Source organism: Paralichthys olivaceus, chromosome 13, assembly GCF_024713975.1.
Source record: "Paralichthys olivaceus isolate ysfri-2021 chromosome 13, ASM2471397v2, whole genome shotgun sequence".
NCBI lineage: Eukaryota > Metazoa > Chordata > Actinopteri > Pleuronectiformes > Paralichthyidae > Paralichthys > Paralichthys olivaceus.
Genome location: NC_091105.1, coordinates 18,414,605 through 18,441,160, shown reverse-complemented (window position 1 = coordinate 18,441,160; position 26,556 = coordinate 18,414,605). Strand labels below are relative to the sequence as shown.

General features: G+C 38.3%; 1 protein-coding gene across 1 annotated transcript in view; it reads left to right on the top strand.

Moving 5' to 3' along the window:
• The window catches only part of tsnare1 (T-SNARE Domain Containing 1), a 125,770-nt gene that overhangs the window by 73,698 nt on the left and 25,516 nt on the right, over nt 1-26,556 (top strand). The window contains exons 9-10 of the mRNA XM_020091061.2: nt 8,432-8,504; nt 17,284-17,366. Of these exons, the coding sequence (XP_019946620.1) occupies nt 8,432-8,504; nt 17,284-17,366 (156 nt within the window). The remainder of the gene's footprint in view (nt 1-8,431; nt 8,505-17,283; nt 17,367-26,556) is intronic.

Below are 26,556 nucleotides of genomic sequence, written 5' to 3'. Positions count from 1 at the left end.
ATCAGGTTTAGCCTCACCAGACTGTATGCTGTCTCTGGATGTCCTGCTGCTAGCATCGTGTTATCATATTCAGGGGTATTAGGTCCCTTAGCACCAACAAGATTTTGCATTTATAAACCATTTATTCAGTAAAGGGCAAAAAAGAGATGTCTCTCATGGAGTCAGTATGGGAAAACTGTCACTGATTTTTTTTCCCTTCCCCCCTTTTCTCACCAGTAAGCATGCAAGTAAATCTGCTTAACGGTTTTTCTGCTGTGGCAGTGACACTGTGTCCTGTTGCCCGATGCCTTTGGGCTCGGGTGGGAGATGTGGGGAGAATTTCATATCAGCATTAAGCACACTTATCAAAGAGAGTGGGAGAGGGAGGAGGCGCCACTGAGTATCAGAGAAAACAGCAGATGAACTAAGTTGTCCTTTGTCCAAACCCCTTTCATCCATAACTTTACATGTTTCTATAATCTGTTCCCAGATTACAAGTTATTATTTTTGTAATTTATTTATTTATGTGGAGAAGTTCTTTGCCTGATTGGACCAATACGCCTCTTACTGGACTGTCATGTCTTCTTTCTCCAAATCAGCTATGACATGAATATATGCAGAACAGGTCAGCCCGAGTGCTTATCTTGCACTTGCAGTATCAGAGGTGTCCTCCCATTGGTTTTGATGTTCCAATTTCAGTTCAATAGCAAAGCCGGTGGGTCTCTGTCCTCTGGTTGATGCACCACAACACGACATAGGGAACTGTAAAGAAAAGCTCAGGGGTCAGGTGAGCTGAAGGAACTTTGATATGTAATATGCTGGAAGGATTTCACAACACTGATATCACCAAGAAATCAAACAACAGATCTCAGGCCTACATGTTTTTGGGGGTGGAAGTAATGAAGAGGTTGATCTCTGTGAGGACGTAGAGCTCACTGCTGTTATTAAAGACAGGGCGAGATTTTTGGTTTGACTCAACACCTCCTGCTGTTGACAGGATTTCTTGTCTGTAATCCTCTGAATAGTAGTTATTTATATCGAAGTAAGTGTACCTGAAACACTTGCGTGATCTAAACTGATGTCTTAAATGTTGCTGTGTTCGACGTGACTTCGTCTAAGGCTATGTACTGATCTTTAATCAGGGTTGATTGGGAGCACATAGCTGCTCAGCACAGAAAGAAATTCTTTCCCTTCCTTAAGGGCTATGGATTTGTCAGAATGCAGCAGAAACAGAGGGAACTTGAAATGACAAGCGTTGACAGCGAATGATGACTAATGTGCCTGTGGAGAGCGGATACGTCACTGAACGCTGCCAAATCACAACTGTCAGAATGGAGAATGTGCTTCCTAAAGCAGACTACACCTGAGATACAAAACAACTCATGTCCCACTATTCTCAGGAGTTTGCTCGGCACTGTAAAATGATTCCATAGAGAGATGGTTACCTGGTAAAAATAATTTATTATGAGGCTGATATAACAACAACAGCATAACACAGTACCAGTTACATAGTGTTTGAGGAATAGTATTGCATGTCAATTTTAGTTTCAATTAAATCCCAAAGCCATAGTTTATTTAATTGAAAATATAATTGAAATGATCAACAAATACTGAGACAAATACCTTGAGTAAATTGCATTTAAAAATGTACCATCAATTTGCATGATAATAGGTATTGGTATCATCATTTTATAGGTAGGTAAAATATCTGGTTATAAACTGCTCATGAATCATCACTGCATTAAATATGACAATTATCATGTTAAAAAGCACAACTCAAAAAATTCAGATTTAAGTGATGTAATTCACACCTGACTGCTGCTTTATTTACAATTAGAATTATTGGCCATTTCAGGATCTTGACTAACAAGTTAGTGGTGTGTATGTGTGTGTGTGTGTGTGTGCGCAATACCTTTCAGGACATTCTCCTGATTAAAAGGAAATGGTTAATTAGGGATGGTTTGTCCAATTTGGCACAAAAGCTGTGTCCCCTGAGTAGAAACAAAAAAAGAGAAGATCAATATAGGGCAGTTAGTGTTAACATTTTGGTGGTGACCACAAATAAATCAGAGAAAGGGAAACGCTCAGAAGTGTAAAAATACTTTGGTTCATAATGAATTGTTGCGTTTAGTGTCACACAGCTAAAAGAATGTGGCCACATGCAATTCAGACGACCTGCGAGTGTGGTCTGAGTCATTGTTTCTCAGTGCATTGACACGTGTACTTACAGCTGTCCACTTGTGATGGGATCGACCAAGACAGATGTTAATGTCTGGTTTGGACATGATGCAACTTGGTGAGAGCGCGTCAGAGTTCAAAGTAACTTGTCAGAGCAAACAAGGTGTGAAAACACCCTAAATCTCCCAGACTCCTCTTCAGGGGCCTTGCTGTCTATCAGCACTTTGTGGCTGAGTAGCATTCTTAATCAGCTCCTATTCCTGAAGCTGGTTCACCTTAAAAAGGCTGATGGTGGTGCTCTGCTGTGCCACACTTCCCTCTGCAGGCACAAGAGGAAACCTCACACTGAGCACCGTTTCTAATCCCTGCTGCTCGCTGTCATCTGCTGGAATATAAATCCTCCTCATGATGCTGATACCTTGTATGGTACCTAATTTTGATAAAGATTAGTAAGTATTATTTTCAAGCTATACTCTATACCTACTATACTATATAGTATAGTATGTATACAAAAAAGAAAAGAGGTGTACTTTTTGCAAAGGTTGCAAAGCTTTGGATCACGCTGCAATTTTTCCCACAAGTGCTTCTAACAGCTAGTAGTCTTCTATAAGACAGATCTGGAGAAATGTGAGGCACGCAGCGTTGGTGACTGCAGTGTCAGTCAGAGTCTGCCGACAGGCTCTTTTTCTGACTTTATTTTTTTATTTTATCTTTGCCTCGAGTTTAATTGTGTTGTTGCTGTCCACACACTGGCCCCAGTGTCAGGTGGGATAGATGTCTGGATCAGAGTCTGACATTTTAGTCTCATGAAAACATACAGACCCTTGGAGTCTTTCTTTTGTTCAAGCGTGTTCTTTTCATCAGTCACATATAGTAACATTAGCAGCAGGATTGACAGGAGGCGTCAGGGTCCACAGGGTCACTGAAGAACACTCGGACTCTTTTGATACATTATATTAATTTGTGGAATTGAATTAATGTTTTGGGAAAAGTGTATCGATCTCCATACCAGAAGTACATGTTTTGCACGTATCTCACAGAGGGCTGAGGTGAGGGTCAACCGTTCCTTGAGTGGTCCTTAAATAAGATTCACTCCAAAAATAATGTCAGTAAGAAGGAAAAGATGTGAGGTGGATTTCTTACAGTGCTACAAAAATTAACTCAACTTGCTTCAATCTTGTATTTATGATACAGTTTAACAATAGATTAAATTCTTGTTATTTTCAGTTGGGTGCATTCATTAATGATCCCATGTTTCTAGCCTTGAATGTTAATCCTAACTCATCCCAGAGCTATTTGTATCCAGGTTGTCATCCATCCAGCTGTCCGTCCCACTTCCAGGAATCTCATGGACAAAGGTTCAATTGGATTCAAAAATGAGCTGGTTAGATTTTGGTTGTAAAAGGTCACTATGACCCCAAAACACACATTTTCAGCCATAACTCAGGAATTCATATTGTTATGCATTATGACACGATTTAATACAAATGTGTAATGAGCTAAATTGATAATTTTGTATGAAAATTTGTCAAAGGTCAAATTGACTGTTTCACAATAACCTGAAAAATTGTTATCCAGTATTTAACACCATAACTCAGGAACAGAGAATCTGACCTTATTTCCTACAACCTGAGTGGTAGAGGGACACAACCTCAAGGCAGTAATTCAGTTTTTATTTTTATTTTTTTACATGTTATGTATTTCTCACAATTTCATAAAAATTGAAAACAAACACTAACTGCATGAAGATGTTTTTAATTTGCTGGATTGTGATATTGTTAGCGTGAGTTTTTTAAGATGTAACATTAAGTGATTGTGACTTACAGCCACTGCATTACAGGTTTGCTGACATATACAACTGTAGTACATTACAACAAGTGGGTGAGACTGCAGCTAACTCACAACAAATATTCCCAATATCTCTGACTCAAACTGACAACTAGGAGGCTGACATGAATATGTTTTTTTTATTTGTCACTGGTGCTTGTTTAAACTACATTTGTTATGTAGTTCAGAAACTCACATTGTAAGTTGCCGGTTGCTGGAGACAGGAATAACGGAACAGCAATATCTTTTAGTTCATTTCTTAATGGAGTACACGTCTGATCAAAGCAGCCACTTCAGGTCACATAGTTTCTTTTTGAAAAAAGCAAAACACCCTCAGTGCCTTATGAAAGAACACCACAGACACATTGTCATCAATATGTCCTCCAATCTGAATAACCATATGTTGTTTGTCCCTTGTTTAACAAACACAGGCATCTCCTGAAATAGTGCTTACATACATATACAATATGGTGTTAACATACTGGATCCTCGTCATAATGGCCAGAATAATAAAGTAGTCAAACATTGTATCACTATTTAACCATTATTTAATATAAAAAATGCTGCTCCCGCTTCTGCTTGAAAAGCCTCTGAATTTTTCAACATCACTCACAAAAGTGACATAAATGAAAGGTAGCATCGCTTTTTGTCAAGCGAGACAACAGCCTGCTGCCTCCACGAATGGGCAGTAAAAAACAAAATACATGCAAACAGGCAACATCAGATCCTTTATGGGACAGAGCGCTGTGCTGAGATCAGATGTGTGGAGATATATTGCTGCCACATAGGTATTGTCTCATTAATGTCTAATTTTAGCTTGAACAGGTAAATGTATGCCTTTTTTGCTTCTCCTGATTGTAAACCTGCTGGAACTGCTTCTCTTTTCTGATGTCTTCCAGATGTTTCGGTTTTTTAGCCAAAACCTGCCAGTAACGTTCCTGCTTTAATATCAATGATCAACTCTGCAACAGTTTTTCAACACAAAGTGACACGTTTTTCTTTCTCCAGTGTTAGCAGCTCCACAGTTGGCAACAAGGCTCTTTCATAAATTCTTCTTCTGAATGAGGTTTCAGCTTTTCAGCCCTTAGCGCATTTCACCACAAAATGTGCCTGTGTAACATTGTCCTTCTCAGAATGTGTCTTTTGGAAGCTGCTTGTTGGACACCAAACTCTTTATTCAGTGTAGCCGCATGTTTCCAGTAGTAAAGACACTCCAGACTGGCTTAATGAGTGTATATGTGTAGAATTTTATGGTATTTTCTGGCGTTTTTGACATTTAATAAATGGCTTCAGGTGTCGACCCTGATTTACATGCAGCTCGGGAAAACAATGACGTATTGCAATCAGATGTGGGATCGGGCCAGTAGAAACAAGAGTAACTGGAGCCTTAGTAATTTAATATCTCCACCAAGGTACATGTTGGACTGATGATGCAGAAACTCTCCAATTAGTATGTTACCTGTCACTTCACTTTGTTTACACCTCTTAATTTGTGATTTGTCTGTCTTACAAGCACCTTCTACGTGTTAATTCTGTATGGTTTTCTATTCTATAATGTATATCTTTATTCCACAATCTTTGCAGTTAGTATATACACATCTCGACAGTGTATGCATTTTATTGTGTAGGAATAATATCCATCAACAGAACTCCCAGAAATCCTTTCTGTTTTTAGTATATGACATTTTATCACATGAACACACTACGTAGGCTAATACAAATCCAAAGATTATTATCTAGTGTGGATGTGTGACGTGCCACGTGTATCAACGAAGAGCAGACTGAACTGAACTTTCACGAGTCCAAAACCAAATAAAGGTGAGGCTGAAGGTGTCAGACCAGTATTGCCAGATAGGAAATGTTAAAGTATTGAACTAGAAGCTTTAAATTATCGCATTTTGACGAAAGTTATAGTATGAGACCAGAGTAGTGATGGGACGCTCAATTTCGAACCTGTGTCGAGATTCCTAAGCGCAGTTGTTTTGAAACACTGCTCCCAAATGTTGTTCAAAACAGTCAAGTCACATGACCATGGCTCAGTAATGCTTCAGTGCATCACACCATAGGTATGAGCTATGGGTATATGCTGGGAACAAACTGAGCTGAGCGCTGTCGTGTTCGGGATTCACGTCATCTGTATGTGGTGTCACAAAATGATAGAATTATCATGGAAATTGGACATTATTGATCGTACAGAGGTCAAAATTATCATACAAATACGATAATTATTGTACATCTGGCAACACTGTGTCAGACATTTTTTAAACTGTACCTTTTTTTCCTGCCCTAGATCAGGTCTCTGATACACTTACCCTGAATGATAAGCGAGCCTCCTGTAGTAAACCTGCTGAAAAACCTGGAGAAATGTCTCCAGTCCTGGTTCCCAGCCCAGTGCCAGTATCCAGAGGCTGTTAGATTGGCCATGAGCGGAATTTAAAGCCCATCAAAAATGGTAAAGGGCACAATGTTGGCCCAAAGCCTGGCCACCCACTCAGCCCTCAGGCAGGGGTCCCAAACCAGCACATCTCTGTGTGTGTGTGTGTGTGTGTGTGTGTGTGTGTGTGTGTGTGTGTGTGTCTCTTTGCCTATTCACATTCACTTCCTCACATTATTTCAAAAATTGGTTACACACTGTTCTGTCATTATGATGAAATGAGTCCTGATTGCCCAATGCTTTGCCAGGTAAAATAAATTTGTTATTCTATTACAGCATGACAGACAGGGTTGCCCAAAGATAAATGCAAAACAGTCTTTAGCATCACAAGGTTTGCCAGGGGCCATTTTGGCTCCATTCAAATGATTTTTGCCAAGTGGCAGGATGACTGCCAGTTTCCACAGCAATCTCCGCCACCTGTGATGGATGGCCCAGTGGGCTAGGCTACACAAACGCAGCTGCGATTGCACAGAGCCATAATGGAGGGAAGGGGGACCTGTGAGCAGGAGATAGACAGAAGTTCTATAAGCTTTCATGTTGCTTAGAGTTGAAATATTGAGAGCAGATTCAAAGCTGGGAGACAATGGAGGATTAGCTATGGTCTGCCATAGCTGGGCTAGGGTTCTCTGAACCCTGACAGAAATAACTGCCCTTTTTTTTCCAAAATGTTTGGGCTCTACCTTTCAGTTGGCACAAGCAGCACAGAATAGCACTAATTGCCATTTTCACATCCAGTGCTTTTAGCGCCCATGGATGTGTTGGTCTTAAAATTGCACATATCAGCCACATTAATGGAACATGGCTAGCATGTGCAGCAGAAAGCAATTATGCTCTGGACCAACAAAAACCTGGTATGAAGTCATCTTTGCTTTTACTTTATGGCACATTATCAAGATAATAATGTGCAGCTACAGTACATAGGCAAGTGCATGTGTTGCCAAGGTGCAAGTGTGTCTGACCTTTAAATGGAATGGGAAAAGGTTCTCTAATTGGTCCATTTTATGTTTTAATGAAAACTTACCCTGGATGCATGATGACATCATCAAAGGCATTGCTCCAGCTTGACGGGTACTGCATTAGTATGAAAAAGGAAGCTGCTTCTCATCATCCATAGTTGTTTAGGTAAAATGATGGTTGGAGGTCTTGATGGATCTGCAGGTTCATTCAGCTCTAAACCTCATGTGGTTACTGAGCAGTGGTTCATTGTTTAGTCTAGTCGATCATTAAAAAGTCGTGTGCTCCTTACTGACCACCAGAGACCTTTTGACTGATCTATAGGAAAACGTCTGTGTCCATTTACAACAAATTGCATCCTTTCATTGACTTTGTATGTTTTTGTGTCACTTTAAACGTTTTTGAAATAGTATAGATTGATAACTTCTTTGTGAAGAATCAGACATCCGCCCTTCCATTTTCTCAACAACTGCTCTACTGATGATCTTCAAACTTGGCTGGTGTATTTCTGATGTCAGAAAGTGAGATTCCTGCCTGAACCTTACTTGTGTTTATTTTGCACTTGCTGTGATGTCACTGATGATTTCACAACTGTGGCTGTGAAATTGGAGTTATGTTACAATGACATCACAGAATGTTGCGATATGAGTTCATATCTAATTACTATGGAATCAAATAAGGGACACAAATATTTTTCGCTTGCAAAATGATATTCACGGATAACCTTCCAGCTTGCAGTTTTGGGATCTAATTTTGTTGATATAAAAATGCATGCACAAAGATATAATTTGCACATATGTTAAACAGTGTTTGTAGCTGTACAAATAATTGTGGGTTAAGGTTGAATTCTCATAAACATTCTGGCAAACATCAAAAGCACTCCTTTCATCCTGATGGTTTGGATTAACAGTTGCTGGAACAATATAAAGACAGATTTATGCATTCATTGGCAAGACCACCTGCATAATTAATGTCTGTTCAGTTTTTGTACTCCCTTTATTTGTTGTGACACTGAGTTGAACAATGGCGTAACATATATAATGTCTGTTTTCTCCATAGAGGGACATGCTGGACGTCACTCAAATCATGAAAGATCTGGCCAGTATGGTGCATGAACAAGGAGACGCCATTGGTAAGATTTTGTTTACATGGTGTGTCTGTGTGTGTTAAATGTTATTAACATTGTGGTCCCTCACTCAATTAGCATTAATAACCTTTCTGGTCATGTTTTAATTTGATGTGCTTGATTAATAACATGAGCTCAGAAATACCGGTGGGCTAAACAAACTTTTTAACCTCTACTGTGCTGCCACACTGGCACTTTCTCTGATGAAAGGGAAACGCTGTGGGTTTATACAGACAGTGGTCGGTTAGAGAAAATCCATTTAGACACCCTGATATCTGTAAATGGCTCTCTGCACCCTGCAGTGATTCAGACTTGGCAGAAAGAATGAAAGTTAGCACACAGATATAGGGCAGATATAGAGGCTCTGCTGCTGGGTCACAAATCTGCCATCAGCTATGTCTTGCTCCATCATGAGCGTTCACTGGAGAATTGGCTTTTACTTAATAATGTCACACAATGACATGGACAAACAGACAGACCAAAAAAAATAATGTTTGATGGGTTTGTAGATCAATTCTGAGAAGTGAAAGGTGTGATAAGGTAGATGACTTTAGCTGTTGTGTGTCTGCAGCAAAACGATCAGTAGTGAGAGTCAGTTCATCCAGTTCAGCTTGTTTTGTGACTTTTTTGACAATTTAATTGTGAGTTTTGTTTAAATCTTTATTGTTGCCAATAACTCCTTTTTAAGAGATAGGGTCAGTGTTATTTGTTCTTATGGTTGACAAACCACACAAAAAATGTTCTGACTTCCTTTCCCTGTCTGTGGGGCTCAGAACCAAGACAGAATCTATAAAAATGTATCATATCATTTATTTACTAAAGATCAGTAAAATTTCCCCAAGGGGACAATAAAGTCTAAAAAGATCAGGGACTAGGTCTGCACAAAAAACGCAGTGTATACTAACAGGCTTTGTTTGGAGGTTTGGAGATTTTGTTTTCTAAGAACCGAAAAGCATTTCAAGAGACAGATTATGCTGTCAAGCATTTTTCAAACTAAAACAAAAGTGCAATTTGAATTTTAGTGGTGGTGTTTTTAAGAGTTACGTTTTGAGGAGAAAACATATTAAGATAAAAAATTGATGTGAATTCATTTCTGAAGAAAATTTAATTTGTGAACATGTATGTTTTCACCTGGGTCTGTTCTTTTATTTGTCAGTGGGATTAATGTAAAAGTACTGAACTGATTTTGAACAAATCTTTGGAGGGATGGGTCACAGAACAACTCCTTAAGGTTGGTGCAGATCCGGTTAAAGGGCAGAAGGAGGACTTTTGTTTGCCAGTGACATTGTGAGATGTTTAGGGCATTTATTCAACATCTTTGTCAATTTCTCAGGACATGTTTCCTTCTTGAAAATAAAAAAGTGATAGTGTTTCAAAAGTGATTTGTCCTGCTAGTTTCAGAGTTTCCACATCCAGTGCCCATGTTGTTTTAACAGTGTTAACAGTTGTGTGGTCTTAAAATGAGGTCTGGTCAGGTGCTAAATAAAAGAGTCTACAAAGAGACAAGGTGCAAAATTGCAGTTTTATTAAGGAAGCGACTAGGTGCAACATTTCAGTCTTTGTTTCATATACAGGATAAACTGAACGCTTCCTCTCACCACATGAATTCTGCTGCATCCTTTGCTTGTTCAGGATAATCAGACATGCAGGAGCGACTCTGAGGTTTTGCGTTCTGTAATTTGCATGTGAAAGAGTTGATGTGGTATTTTGGACATGGAAGATGGAGAGACTCAGTGTACTCCCCACCAAAATGGATGAACGAAGAGATACGACTCTGTTTAAGATTGCAAAGCTTATGAAATTATACCACAGCAGAGGTCCAATCTGATCATTATGGAGCTGTGGAATAATGGACCAATCCCCATTAAAAAGAGATGCACTGAAATTGCCTTTGGCCTTTCTTGGTGTAGTGACATATATGAATAATATGAGATGGTTTTTTGGAGGTGTTTGTCACAAACAGCAGCAGGTAATGCAAAGAAATGAACAGACTCAAGGAGGATGGATTAGTGCTTTTATGGTTTATCCATGCTGGCTAAGGACACACTATATTAAATCCTGAGAGTTGAGACACACAATCATTAAGGTTGTTTTAGCAGGCAGACACAAACTCTGACACACTACACAAAAGAGGTGTTAGAATACTGTGTGTCATTTGAACTCATCAAAGACTTTTGTTTTTCCGGTGCTGGGAGCATATTTCTATAGGGTACTGTCATTGTTTGTGTTATTTCGAATAAATCAATGAATAATTTGTTCAGAAGGTTGCACTGGAAATCTCAGAGGCTCCTTATGGCCTACACTACATTTGGATTTGAAAGAATCAAAGTCATACTGATGAATAACTTTATTAGTGCATGGTATACATTTGAAACAATAATTTAAGTCCTCAGGGTAGCACTACAGTCAAGCTTATGGAGTTCCTCCTCTCGAGAGAATGAATGTTCTTGGTTTGATGGAAATGAGTCACATGGGGTAACACGTTAGGAATTTTCTTCTGGGGATCATGAATGTCCACAGATGATTTGAAACCCAGTTTTCATTCAGAACTCCATGGTGCTCCAGGGTTGAGGGACTTATTTACAAGACAATGCCACAGGTCACGCCTAATATTTCCTCATGAGGATTTTCAGTGACACAAGCAATTTAATGAGTCTGCGTTTTGGTTACTTGTTATGCTTGTTTCAATGTCAGATGTTCGTATTAAACATAACTAAGGTTTTAAATAATGAGGTAAACGGATGGTGTGTAAAAGACAAATGCTCCGACGCCTCTGAACACAAGACTTCCAACATTTCTTTTTAATTACAATCAGCTTATCAAGTCCTGCCACAACTTCAGGAAAACTATAAGTCAGTCAGAGTTGATGTTGCTGAAAGAAAGTCTGAAGAGAAAGAATGATGTCATAATAAATGCAGTGCAGCAGCGTATCATTCCTGATCATCTCATTTTTGGATCAATTTGACAAAAACATTTTCCACCACTTTTGAAATATTTAAACTAAAACAAGCAGCAAACAGGAACACAGTGTATTTTCTGTAAAGTATGCTGCTTTGACAGTAAAAATAATAATAATGTGTGAATGCTTGACCAGTGTTTCAAGGGACTTGAGGAGCCCCACGCAAAGCGACCTCTAGGACCAACTGAAGTCCACCATCAACTCTCACATGATACTAAACCACATCATTCATATCTTCAAACTATTCTTTTAGGATGAAAATTATAAACAAGTGAAAACCTATAAATAATAGTAAAGTAGATAAGTACAACCCACCACCACCATCCCAGACACATCCCACACATACATTAAGACATTCTAGTCAAACCTAAATTGACAGTTATGGCAGGAAGCTGGTGGCAAAGAGCCTCTGTAGGGGATTTCTAACCATTGTTATTATACAGGTGGAGTTGTATCAAGCTGGTAGCTCTTTTGAGGAGAAAGCAGGAGCCCGTGGCATTCACCAAACTCTGTCAGGTTTAATACCTGCTTAAAGCGATAGTTCACCCAAAAATGAAAATTCACTCATTATCCACTCACCAGTATGCCGATGGGTGGATGAAGTGTTGGAGTCCATTCAGCGCTGGTTGATGCATGTGGGACGAGGAACGTTTTAATTTTAATTTCAGAGCCAATGTTATAAGATTAGAGTGTCTACAGACTCCACGCTGCCTTTGTGAGTGAGTGAGCCGGCTGTGTTGTTGTTTTTAACGCGTCTGCAGAGAATCTCCTGCTGCGTTGTTTAAATTTGAAAAACTAACTCCGGGCAGAGTCTGGACCCAATTGTTTGCACATTCTCTGACATGTGACATGTAAGTGGATCTTACTTTTCACCATCACTGTTCCTCCTTCATCGTCTTTTCTGTTACTAAGCAACCAACTGCAGCGTTGACAATCATTTAATCTCAAAACCTTTTTTTGTACCATTTTGCTTTTGTTTCTAGGCTGAAATATATTTAAATTTAATTTCACCTGACACCGTCAGATACAGGCGATTTAACTTCAGTTAAAGGTTTTAAAGTAAAAGTACTCATTTGACAAATTATATAATTTTACTAAGCTCTATGACAACATTAGATTATTAATACTGAAGCAGCTGTGTAAGCAGCAAGTGAATTGACGGTAAAATTAATTATTAACAGTTTTATATACAGGGATGTTAGATATATTGTGAGGCTTCATAGGGAAAAAGCTTTTAACAATGACATTTGAAATAACTACATTTCTCTTTGTGAAGAAATTTGTGAAAGATTTTGAAAACCCCATGTTTTGTGTTCCATGTGTTTTTAACAATGTGTTTTAACAGCTTGTGATATTTTATTGTTTAAAATCTCACTTTTATAGCAACTAAAGCTGTCAAATAAATGTAAAATGCAATTTTTCTCTCCTAGAGAGTAGAAGTATGAAGTAGCATTCATTGGAAACACAAAAATACAAGTACTTTAGTATTGCTTTGAAATAAAAAAGAAATATGAGATTTACAGTATATGGGACATTGTGTAAAAAGTGTAAATAGTGTACTGTCCAGCCTGCAGAGGAAAAGTTATGTATATCTTGGGGTGCATATGCTCTTCTCTTAAATTAACTAGCTTATTTATTGTACAAATAAGTCAATTTATTAATAATAAAATATATAAATAAATATATAATCATTTTTGCTCTCTGTTATCGTGCCTTCCCGTTTCCTGCATTACATTACATGACAGCTAGCTTGCTACATTGTTTTCCTCTGTGGCCTCTGGCACCAACAATAACATTAATATCTGTGGCCATGTTGACGCTGCTTAGCAGCAGTGTCGTTGCAGCTTTACCGCCCGAACACCACACATGTACATGAGTTTCCACATCATGACCACAGGTTCACAAGGCAGCAACAAGCCTTAGATGATGTCACTGATTTTAAGACACCAATGGGCACTGCACATGTATTTACCAACATCCTGCTGTAATCTTTGTTTCAGCAGATGTTTGTGCTGTCCACTAATATTCTGGGCTGGATTCAGTCTTGAACATGTACGAATGGATTGGAGATGCTGCATCTCAAATCAATTATGTTCTTTGGTGGTTTGACGGTTTTCTTTCAGAACCTCCACATTGTCAGGAGGAGCAGCTGCTGCTCACAACCACCGGGAGCTCAACCTTCAGCAGGCTTGACGAAGTTTTCCAGTTCGAAGAAAATGGGCTTTTAGGGAGGGAAGTCTTAAAGAGGCTGGAGCTAATTTAGCATGTTTCAGTCAGAGGCTCATCTGAGGGGTTGCATAACAGCCAGTACAGAATAAATCAACCCTTTTTTTTAAAACTGGGAATCATTTGAAGTTACTAGAGTGCCCCACAATAACTACATATGAGCGTAACAGGGTATCTTTCAAATATTCTAAATTTGAGCAGGCTACCGTTCTCATATTAACGATGCTCACGTGCAGATGTTTAGAAGGTGTTATTTAAACATTTTAATTTTATGTGTTTAGCATGATAACAATTGCTAATTATCAGTAAACAGAACATGCAGCTAACTGAGTTTACAAACAAAATATATTACATATATAAATTAATAAAAAGAATGATAATAAAAAGTATAGAATATGGCAATTAATTTACGAGGGCCAAAGTGGGCAAACAACTAACTTACTAGTGTTTTAAGAGCAATCTTACATTCTGCAATACGAGATGTAATATGTCGACCACTGGTGCTCACAATCTGACTACAGTTGACTACTGTATTTATGTTGAGGGGAGTTTTTGGTGGTCATATGGATAGAATTAAAAAAACTATGGATTTACCAGTGAGCTATACTCTTCAAAGTGCATTATCAATCAATCATTAAAAAAGAACAGGGTCAACATGCATGTCTTCTCCAGCTCACCGAACCAGAAAATGCATTAAGTCAATCAGCACAAGTCACTCAACCCTCTGCTCCTGTTAATTTCAGAAGTTAATTCTCAACAAGCTCAGACAGTGCAGTAATTATCAGAGGTCATTACAGCATGAAACAGTGAGGAGTATCTGAACTGGCTGCAGCCTTCCCACTCTCTCAACACCAAAACAATCAATAGCACTTTCACTGTTATTGGCCAATTGTACATGTGTATGTGTAACTATTTTGTGATTCCAAATATTGTTGACCATCCACTTCATTAAACACATTCTGTCTCATCCCATTAACTTCTGTGTATTGACAGCCCAGAGAGGAGGCTGTGCTCTTTTAATGGTGTAAACCAGTTGTCTTTAGTAACACAGAGGGGTGGGCTATCATGTACTGTGTTGAGGGTGCAGGGGGACTGTATGAACAAAAGTCTGGATGATTCAGCACCAGATTCACAGCTAGAGAACTTTTAGTCGTCTCCGTAAATGTGTATATATGATCGTGTGAAGTAGTAAGTGCTCCTTATAATTGGCACCAAATCCACCTCATCAAAATCAGACAATCTATCCTTCAATATTGACAACTCTTTAGTTTCTGCCTCCCCTCAGGTTAAGAGTCTGGGTGTCATCCTTGACAGCACTCTATCTTTCCAAGCCCACATCAATAATATTACCCGGTCCACATACTTTCACCTATGCAACATTAAATGTCTCCGCCCATCCCTCACACCCAACATGCCTCCATTCTCGTCCACACCCTGGTTACATCCCTCATTGATTACTGTTATTCCCTTCTTTTTGGTCTCCCTAATAAATGCCGTCATAAACTTCAATTAGTCCAGAACTCTGCCGCTCGCATCATTTCCAGAACCCCCTCCATTAATCACATCACTCCTGTCCTTCAGCAGCTTCATTGGCTCCTGATCAAATGCTGCATTGTTTATAAGATTCTGCTCCACACCTTTAAGGCCATCCATAACCTCACTCCTCTATACCTTTCTGAACTCCTGCACATTGACACACACCCCCACACCCCCAGATCGTCTTCTTCCAGCCACCTCACTGTACCACCTGCCCGTCTGACCACCATGGGATCTAGAGCCTTCAGCTGCTCTGCCCTCCGCCTCCTCAAGGCGCCTATAAATAAAATGTATTATTATTATTATTAAAACACAATCATCTTGACCTTTGACCAATCTATTCTGGGACACTCTCCCAAGTGATGCTCCCACCTAATTTGGTGAAAAACCTTCCATGCATTCATTTTTGAGTTACTTTTGAAGCACACACAATCACACTTTCTAATTTATGTTGTCGATAAGGTATGGAAAGAAATTAAAATTGTTTGATGTTCATATTGCTATATACTTAAAATGCTGGAAAACTGTATTTTAATTGAAATAATGCTATCAACATACTTTGTTAAGTTGTAACCTACAGGCTATGGTCCGCATTTGACAGCCTCAAAAAATATTTTTCTTTATCTTGTATCTTTTTTGAACTGAAATGCTACGGCTAAAACCATTAATCAGGAACAGGGAAATGAATTCCTTCTTCAGGGTTCTTCACAGTCTAATAATTGTAAATGTTCATGAACAATGCACTTCAGAGATCTTGTCAATGTTGATTAACCAAAGAAAAAATGCATTCAAGCTGTTCTCTGCTTCAGAAATCATTAAAATCTTTTGTAGTCTCCAGTTTAGCTGTTTGCCTTCCTGCTACAGGCACATGCAGTTCTCAGCAGGTCTCAGAATACAGACTTTTTTATTCTTTCTGTAGATCTGAGTTTGTTTTGCACAAAGTAAATATGAAAGTTTAACTTTATTTTATTTAAGCCTACATTTTTAACCATAAACATTCATTAAATGTATATTGTATATCCTAGAATTGAGAATAATGAAACGATCCCTCATTATTTCATCTCCAAAAGGAACCACAGATGAAAGAAAGACACATGGACCAGCTAACAGGCTCAATTTTGGTTACATGATTCACAGCGAGACGCTAATCAATTTCATGTCTGAGTGATAAGTAGAACACTGTGGTAGCATTTAAACAGAAAGCAGTCTTTATGTTGGCTTATAAGCATATCCTCCTATGAATGTCGTGTCCCGGCTCAGACTAGTTTCCCTGCCATCAGCAGCAGAGCCACTCAAATCATTTCCCCTGTCGCTAGATAGCGTGTTTAAGAAACTCTGATATTTAGTCCTGAGATTCAGATATTTCAGGTCAACGTCTGTTCATCCGGTTTCAGAGGGATTTATAAAACTTGTTGTAAAGCTTTAACAAGTTGTCAACCTGTCCGCTGTGCGTGTGTGTGGGAGGGGACGGGCTGAGACACACAGAAAGCAGAGGAGAGAGAAACAAGACCATAAATGACAGCAAAAAGCAGACCCTCACTAAGCTGACATGAAACAAGTGCACTTAAATTAGATAAATAACATGAATCAAATACTGAGATTTTTTTCTTTTATGAAGTTTTCCTTTGGTTTCTTTGGAGAGCAGGTTCTGAGAAGTGCGGCCGCTGTGGTACAGCATGGATAATGAACATGAGGTCCTGATCGTGTAGACCCAAACACACATACATTTCATATTGTATATATTTTTCATGAAGAGAACATTTAAAAAAAGATACACATAGATCTTGTTCTGACTGGATTTTTTGAAGCCCTGTGATTGGGTGGTTTTGAGCCAAGCCTGCCAAATCGAAAGTAACAGGAAGTCTGCATTACAAGCTGGAGGCCCAGAGTCGGAAATATGTGCATTTACCATTCAGGAAGTGTCAGATGTCTTGAGTTCTGTGTCCTCATATGTACCATTCTTCTCAACTTGTCTTTCACTAATAACCGGAATTTATTATTATTTTTATCATTATCATTATCATTATTCAGGCCCATTAACAAATTTCCGTTTTGTTTTCACAGACAGCATTGAAGACTACATCCAGACCGGGTCGTCCAATGTGGAATCAGCCAATCAGGAACTTGCAAAGGCAAACCATTACCAGGTATGAACCTTCCCCTTCGACCGTGTGCTCCACAGTTTGCATTCACTTTGCTCTCTTTTAATTCTGTGCACATAACTAAGCTTTGTAATGCACTCACAAGAAGCTTAGTTTGATCAGCCATGCAAACAGGGACCTTGCTAACTAGATTTCACAGTTTTATCACATCCCCCACTAGCGTAATAACAAAGATGATGTAATGTCATGTCATAGTGTAGTGGTTTTTGCCTTCAGTTAAATTAATAGTATTTTGGGAGAGAAAACATAAAACAGCAAAACACATTTGCAAAAACAAAATAACATTTATATTTTTTTCAATTCAACTGGCTAGGGTTAGTTCTACTGTGATAATGGTTATAAATGTGCAGCTTTATACTACAAGTGTATTGACTTTAAGAGGGAAATGCATTAACGGACAAAAAATAAAACCAGAAATTATATTGATCCTTTTTTCTGTGTTTTGGGGGAAAGCAAGAATTTCCACTTCACATAAAATTTTATGAGACGCCCAAGGGTCTGTGTTTGCTCTTTCTTTTCAGGGAAATATATGTGTATCTTGCTTCTCTGTCAGGGACCATCTCAGTAGGCCAGCACTTTGTGTGTCTCTGTGTATGCCGCTGGCATATGGTAAATAATGTATTGACTCAGGTGTCACTGGGTTAATAAAGGATATACCTTTTCTACATGGGGTTCAGCTTCAAAGCTGCATCCAGCTCTCTACCTGCAATGTCTATTCACAGTTCTGGAAAAGATGGGTTTTGTGATTTTTGTCATTCGTTATATCTGCCAGTTAAATAAACTGTTATTTAATTGGAGTGTGATTTATGTCCAGGAAATGTTATATGAATTGAATCATTTATTTTTTTTCAAAATCAACCGCTCACTGTGAAAACGTTTGCTGGACAGTTTCAAGTGTGTGTGATGACTCTAGTGATTTCTGTCCTTCTCCACATGCTGCTGCTTTACTAGTGAGCGAACAAATAAGCGAATGGCAACAGCTTTCCCATTAATTGTCATTTCATTATCTCAAGGGGAGCTGAGCCGTGACCGAGCTCAAACTGAGCAATTTAGCTTTCCACCAATCCAGGCAGCCCCTGTCATTGCAGAGTGGCGGAATGTAAGAAAAACAACAAAGGAGGAGACAGAGAGACAGGCACAGAGTCAGGACACACAGACAGACAGACAGACAGTACAACGGATGTGAAGACAGACTTCTAAAGGTGCCCTGTAGAATCTGGCATCAAGACCTTAACAGCAGACTTTTATATAGTTAATTAAAATAAAATTTACAAAATGTCATGTTTTTACATATGATATCCAATTCATTGGTTAATATGCTAACTACAAAGTTGAATGAACCTAATTACAAAGTACAATCACCAATTATTGATCGTTAAGTCATGTGGAGAGGGCAGTATTCATATTTGGTGTGATTTGTATACACAATACAACACATTTGCTCAAGCACTCAGAACAAAGGGTGCATTCACAAGAATGGCATTGACAACTGATGTTCCAGTTCAGGATTCTGTGGACTGAATCTAGAAGCCACTCTTTACTTGACTTGCTGGATTACTTCAGGTCAGATATGTTTAAAAAGGGCATTGCACACATTCAAAGGGAATTCAAAAGGGCCCAGCGCGGTGGGATATAAAATAATCAGTACTCTAATAGTGGCCTAAATAAAATCTTTAAACATGTTGTAAGTAAACTCTTCCAAAATTAATTTTCTTTTTTTTTTTTTTTAACTCCACTCCATTTTAACAGTCTCAAAATATTATAAAATGGCCAAGTGCCACAAAGTCTAGAAATGCTGGTTGAAACAAAAATGCTATGTCAAGATTTATTAGTTTTCAATTATTCATCAGTATTTATCTGAGTCCAGATTGGACGACATCTAAGTATGTGTTATGTCCCCTGTTGTGAGTCTGTTTTTCTGTGGCTAACACTACTATACACTGTCATATGTGTCAGCCAGATTACAATTGCTCTCTCCAAGTTATCCAGTTGCAGGCATAGAGCAGTCATGTGCAGGAAAACTATGTTAATACAATTTGGTTGTGCAGGTAAACACTTTAAAGTCATGCACATAGCAAATGTGAGCCACAGTAGTGACTGTGTGCTTCTACTTTGAACCTCCAGGGAGCCATACCAGCTTCTCTGCTTTCCTTGTCATGTTCTTAGCTCCAAAAAATGTTATCCATGACTTTCACCTCTGCAATTATGAAACTACCTTTACCTGTTACTTTTGATCTGTTTGCATCCTTTCCATTTTATAGTTTTAAACTTAGGTTAACTATGTTATCACTTTTTCACCTATTTTTTTTTCTATGAATCATCAAACAGATTAGTGAATTCTACTTTTTAACCGACAACTCAACTACTTTCAGTTTCTGTTGCTGTTAATGCTTACGCTGCAACTACTGCAACACTTGAAACGTCTCATTCACTTCAATTGAAATTTCAGCCATATGTCAATGTCACTGTCAACTTAATGTACATAGCACATTTAAAACTACTTGGTTGACCAAAGTGCTTTACAAAGTATAAGGTACAAATGTTTCAGCTTCTTTCATCTCTATCTCTATTACTGATATTTCAACTGCTTTCGATACTTTCACTTTCACTGACCTTACATTACTGTACTTCATGTGAAACGTCCCTCTGTGGCCTACGCTTCAACTGAAATTTCATGTGCTTTCATCACTTTAACTGAAACTGCCGTTATCTGTTACATGTGGCATCATGGCAGGATTTAATATGTACCCATAAAGGGGTAACAGCTCCTACTGAAGCAAATTTAGATAATTTAATTAAATGGATCACTCTCATATAAGGAGCCATGATATCCAATTCAATGGATTCCCATTATTTACTTCAAAGGAACATACAGGCAACAACTGGTTCCAAATTAAGGAAGGTTATTTGCAATTATCTACTAACATAGATGCAACGACTGATAACTAATCAAAGATACACAGTACGGGGGCTGAAATGAACAATAAGATAACTTGAATGATGGTAAAAGATAATTACGGTATGCTTAGGCGAGGCATTGTATGGTGATAACAGATGATGGAGTTTTGATGAAGGATTTTAAAGATTAAAATTCTTGTAATGGTATCAACCCAGTCATCCATATCAGGATAGAAATAATTGGCTTTGCCTACTTCAATTAGTGCTGATGTACTGCTGAGACTTCCCTGGCTGGAACCCAGACGGTAGTTGCCATAGGCCAGAGACCTTTTAACCTAAGTAGCTAACTAAAATTACAAAGCTTTGCTAAGACTAGAAACTGACTGGACAAGACAAACCAGATCAAAAATGTTTCAAATCCAAATTACAAAAATGGAAATATGCTATGTCGCTGTTCTGGCTCAGCATGCTCTTGATTGGGCTCGGAAAAGAAGCAAAGAAAAACCCAATGTTCAATAAATGCATTGGAGCTATGAAGTAAATTTTGAGGGGAAAGTATCTGAAATGCATTCTCTTAATATTGCTTGGTGGCATCATGGTAACATATGCAATATACACAATACTTATTTCAACTTTCTTGAGGCCTAAAAATTTGCCAATTGCACCTAATACTTTAAACCTAGAAATAATTGTCTATATTTCTGAGGATTTGAGCATCATTTTCTTATTATTTCAGAATCAATGTGAATTCTAACTTATTTTGCGATTTGGCTTTGTTGATCCCATTTGCTTTATGTCTAGTCTTCACCGTCAGACTTCTATCGTCAATCTCTGACATTCGAGCAGTTGCTCTTTCCTGTCAGTCAGTTTTTTTTCTGTGTTCCATGTCAACATGTTGTTTGGTTGTAGGGGAATAAACAAGCTGGATATCCCCACTATGAACTCTCTAATGGATCCTCGGCCAGGTATTTCTGCTTAATATCATTTGACATTTCAGCTAATCTCCTTTCGACTTAGAAATGACGATCTCCTTTAACTGCTTGTATATCAACTGACACTGAACTGAACTTAAATTGTTTAGTGGGAAATTCAGCTACTTTATATGTAATAGTTTAACTAACATGTCTGATGCCATCAATGCTTGCATGGGAGAGTGACACAAAAATTCCTGGATCCACCACTTTACTAGATGTAAACCAAATTTACATAGTAAATTCAAATGGAGTTTCCAGCACAGCAGTACTGATGTTAATATTCTCAACCATTCTTTTACTTTTGATTCATTTTTCAAACAAACCTGTGATTGATATATTTGTCATAGCCACTGGAATTTAAATTGAAGTTTTGTGGGTTAAAGAGATGCTTGACAGATCTTTTATGCAGGATTAGACTTTAATACCCCTCATCACACACCTGAGAAAGACATACTGCTTAGACTGGATTGGTTGGTTGAGGGAGTGTTGATAGTTGTTGGCTTATCAAGTAGATATACACATTCCTCGATATTTCAATGTACATATCTGGATGTGATCCACTTAACTGAGGGCCCAGGTGTAGTATTTTCTCCACATCCAGAGCGACTGACTGCTCTTTTCAGCAGCTCTTGGCCATCTATTGGTGGGTCTTCTGTTGCACTTCCATCTTGCAGAGTAGCCTTGTTGCTGACGTAGCTACAATCCCTCTGCAGCCAATGTCCAGTGCTTGGAAATTGTATGCCCAGCCAGCTTGTTCAGCCTCCTTAATAGCAACCTTCCAGAGTGTTTTTTTTTTGTGAAGCACTTTGCTACTTTTATTGAAAAGTGCTATACAAATAAAGTTATTATTACTTCAAGCTTGGACATACACACATCCTAGAGTGAGGCTGAGTTTGGCTGTGGCTATTTCAGCCAAAGCAAAACCTGAGCTTTATCTCTAGATGATGACAAAGCCGCAATGTATTATATATTTGTTGTGTTTGAAATTGCTGAATAAAGATAGACTTATTGTGAGTTAAATTAATGCAGACCTGGTCTGAAAACACTCGAGAGTGGACCCAAGATCTGATTCAGGTTTAGTCCAGTGTCTGATTTTAGGTGCTGGATCTGCCCTGAGATTTCTAAATCACCTTTAAATTCCCCACTGGCATCAGTAGCTTGTATTTACCCGATCTCAAGTGAATGTAGCGTTAAGTTAATGGCAAGATTATGATCACATAAAAAACGAACGAAGAGCTTGAACAAAAGAGACTGAGCACTTTGTAAGTCTTAGCACTGATATAGCCTTGAACACTGGTCTACATGCACTGCTGCATCTCCACCAATGGTCAATTAAGAGCGGATGTCATTTTATTCTCGTGCCTCGCCTTGTCTTCTCACTTTACATTGAAACTAAATTAAATCTATAATCCATTATCTGGTGGCAGATTACTCTCCCTGCTGCAAGTTTCTCTAGTTGCTGCAATGTTTTATCACCTCATCCATGTTCAGTGGACCAAAATGAACTCTGATTGTTGATTGCTGCACAAGATTTCATTTAATTACCATTATGTTGTAGCAATTTAGTGAGGGAAAACTGAAGCCTTAAAAACTACAAAATAACTGGATTAATTATTGATTTGACAGGGGGGAGGGGCTGGGCTCCACACTGATGGCATTTTTGAAGCTTTAAAGTCCATCAGTCTTTAGAACTGAAAATTGATCTCCTTGTGAGTGACTACATCCCTCTCAGTTGTGAAAAAATCTATTTAACACAGTTCTTGTATGGCTAAATTGAGGTGCTGGCTATTGTGATTGTGGAAGTGACAAAGGAGGAGGCAGGGGAAGAAAAAGAAAGCTTTTAAATGAATGGGTGAACGATTGAATGGACACAGACACACATACAAATTGTTGCACTTTTGACCAATAAGATAATGAAAAAGAATAACCTAATCACAATGGTAAAGCTCTGAATGATCACTGCACTCAGAATAGGAGGCGGGCTAATAATAACAGATTGCAGGGAAACTGGCTTTCTCTTCAGTCTCTCTTGTCCAACTCCTGCTGAACTCTTTATGCCACTGTGATGGATATTTAGTGGAAATAACAATGTTTGAAGGGTGATGTCAGTGACACTCCTCTGGCTCGGCCCACATAAGCCACAGCTGGACTGAGCTTTTGAAGAGGAGAAAGGAAACCTGAGTTCAAATGCTAAGTGGATGCATTCATTAGATCAACATTTTATCATTAGAGCCTATTCATTAGGGGAAAGAAAAATATTCATTCCAAATATGGCGACAGATTTAAAAAAAATAAAGGTCATTAATCAACAGGGATTATATCTCTTGGGGGTCTGAATGTGTGATGCAATTGAATTGAGATGTGTGGATAATTGATAGCTTGGCCTGAAAAAGTGTCCTTGGGCAAGATTCTGAACCCTTAATTGCCTTTGCATAGAGAAAGTGCTGCACATAGATGCTGTTTTAATGTATGAATGTGGGTGTGTATGGTGAATGTCAAAAACTTTACTGTAAAGAGCTTTGAGTGGTAATCAAGTCCTATATAATTACAGACCATTTGCCATTAGAGGAGGCTAAGAGTCTTTGGTACTATAACGGTGAATAAATGTAATAAACATGACACAATCAAGCTAACAAATAAAAATAGTATAAACTCTCATTATAATACTGTGTGGTACAACTGTCTGAAGAGAAAACTTGTCATGTAGTTGTTTTCTCTTCACTTTTGTAAGTTTGAAATTAGTGTGATGGTGCTTACTTAGTGTTTGTTGTTGCTACTTAGTGATAACTGACATTTTTTTCAGAATACTGACGACTATAATTGTCTAACTTTTTCAAATTAAATGAGAAAATATGTTTATGGTCTTTAATCTACAAAATACACTTGGTCCCTTTCAAACTCAGACCCCTCTGAAGCGAACCATACTTTAAGTCTGCGTCCTGGCTCACTTAACTTTTGCATTGTGAACACGAGTGCTTCAGGCTTGCTTAGTGTTTTGCCATTGTAATGGAGTGAACCTGAACTGTGATGCATTGATGCAGTGACAGAACAAAATCAATTCAAGTTTTCCGCCACGTTAATTTTATAACAGTGTCCCACCGCTGCATTATCAGTAAGGACACTACCACAGCATCAAGACAGACGCACATCATAGGTCCGTTCGCCTTTAAATTGGTCACTGAACTGAACTGCACTCACTTTACACTTAATAAACAATAAACACAAGAAGTTATTATGACATGTACAGTATTTGAAGTTTGCTTTGTGTTTGTTTGATTCACACTTTAGTGAGAGTGAGACACTTATTTAATTGCAAAAAAACCAAACATACAAACATAGTTAAAACTACCACACACAATATAAGACAGGCTCAGTCAGGACAACAGGGTTAAAGTGAGCGGAATGATCTGGATCCATGATCCAACATCATTAATTAATGATAAAACAAATGTGATTGTTTGTGTAAAGAGGAACAGAGACGAGCAGACACACACATGAGTGATTAGAAAAGAGCAGAGAAGCAGAATCAGTTGTTCTACAGAGCTGAGTAATTCATTATCGACGAGTTCTTTTAGTTCAGAAAGTGTTCAGATTTAGTTCAGATTTCAGTTCGGTTTATCTGAAAGATGTTTTAATTGATGAAAAAGAAGCCATGTACAAAAACATACAAAATTGTTGATGTGATGCATTGAGAATTTAATCATGAACAGGTGAATCTTGATCAAATCATTGACAAGTGAATCGTATTCATATCATGAGGCTAGTGAAGATTCACACCTCTAGTAGGCATATTACAATCCTTACGTCTAAACAGGCCCTGTGGGCTAATTTAACCAAATGCTACATGAATGTGGATAAGACAAGTGTCACAGAAGCCAGCTTGTTCAAAGTGAAAACTACCCATAATCCAAAGCAGTAAAGATCTGTGTAACTGTGAACTATATTGTGTTAACAAAAAGAGAACCAAGTCCTCCTTCAAATGAACTGACATTGTGAACACAAAAAGAACCAAGTCCCTTTTAGGTTGGTCCGCTGAGTTCAGGTTCATTTAAAGAGAACTATATGTGACAACACCCTAAGGTCAAAGGATCTTTATTGCCTTGGTTACATTAATGATAGAGCATGTTACAATTGGTCAACATTAAGGCCTGCATTTGGTAGGGTATGGTAACAAACTGTGGTGTTCTGCGTTGAGGTAACATTACTTGTTATTATGGTCCTTGTTCCTGTTTCATTGGAATGGCTCCTCACTCTCGCTCTCCTATTCTCTCTTGCTAGGTGTTTCTTATGTTTAGCTACTCCTCTGCCTCCTTTAGCCATAATGGGATGTTTGATAACTACTTAATTTGCTGTGATGCAGGCGAGGCTTAATATATTTGAAGCATGACTTTGCACTGTGGAATACCAATAGTTGTTGCTACTATTATTAGCCATTCCTCATCAGTGCAGGGCAAAAAAGTGTAGCTCCTTGAGCCCAACTGAACAGAGGAAAGCTGAGTGGTTGCATGACCATAGCATGAAGCATAGCTTTCAAAAAAAGACAAAGACATTGTTGGACTCTTTAGTTTTCTCTGGGCCTTTTCTTGGTTGCAAGACTTGTGTGCAATGGTTTTATGTATATCTGCATGCCATCTTTTATTCACTTACTGTCAAGGGTATGTCCAGCAAACAATATGGCAATATTAGGCAATTGGTAAACTTTGTGGGGAGAGATACATTCATTCACTCTAAATTTTAAATAAAACTATATCGAAAAATCAAGAAATTTGAGTTTATGGATTTATTAAAGTTGAGACCAGCAGGAGCAGAGTTGCATGCTTCTGTCTATGCTTCTCTGCAGTCACCGAACCAACACTCAGACTGTAACTGCCCCTGACTACCTTACCTAGTTAAATAAAAAGTAATCAAAGAAGATATACATATACAAGACAAGCAACATTTAATGTGGAATATTAAATCAATTTCATATATATCTTTAATAGTCAATGATTAGATAATTCATCCTCAAACTGATTTATTCTGTATTACTGGTTGCAGATTATGTAGTATTATGAATACAAATATGTTAGTATTAACAGTTCAGACGCAACAGGGCATTGCTGCACTGAATAAGCCAGTGAAAATTAGCATGTGAATTTGGGTGCAGCACTGTATGACACTTGAGTTTGAAAGATATGCAGATTCACTATAGCTCCAACACTAATAACCATTCACAGATCATGGTAGAAAACATTTGGCTGCATCTTTTTCATCAAATTTTTTTCTGAGAGTCTTTGATTAAAATGTCAAACGTTATCAGTGAC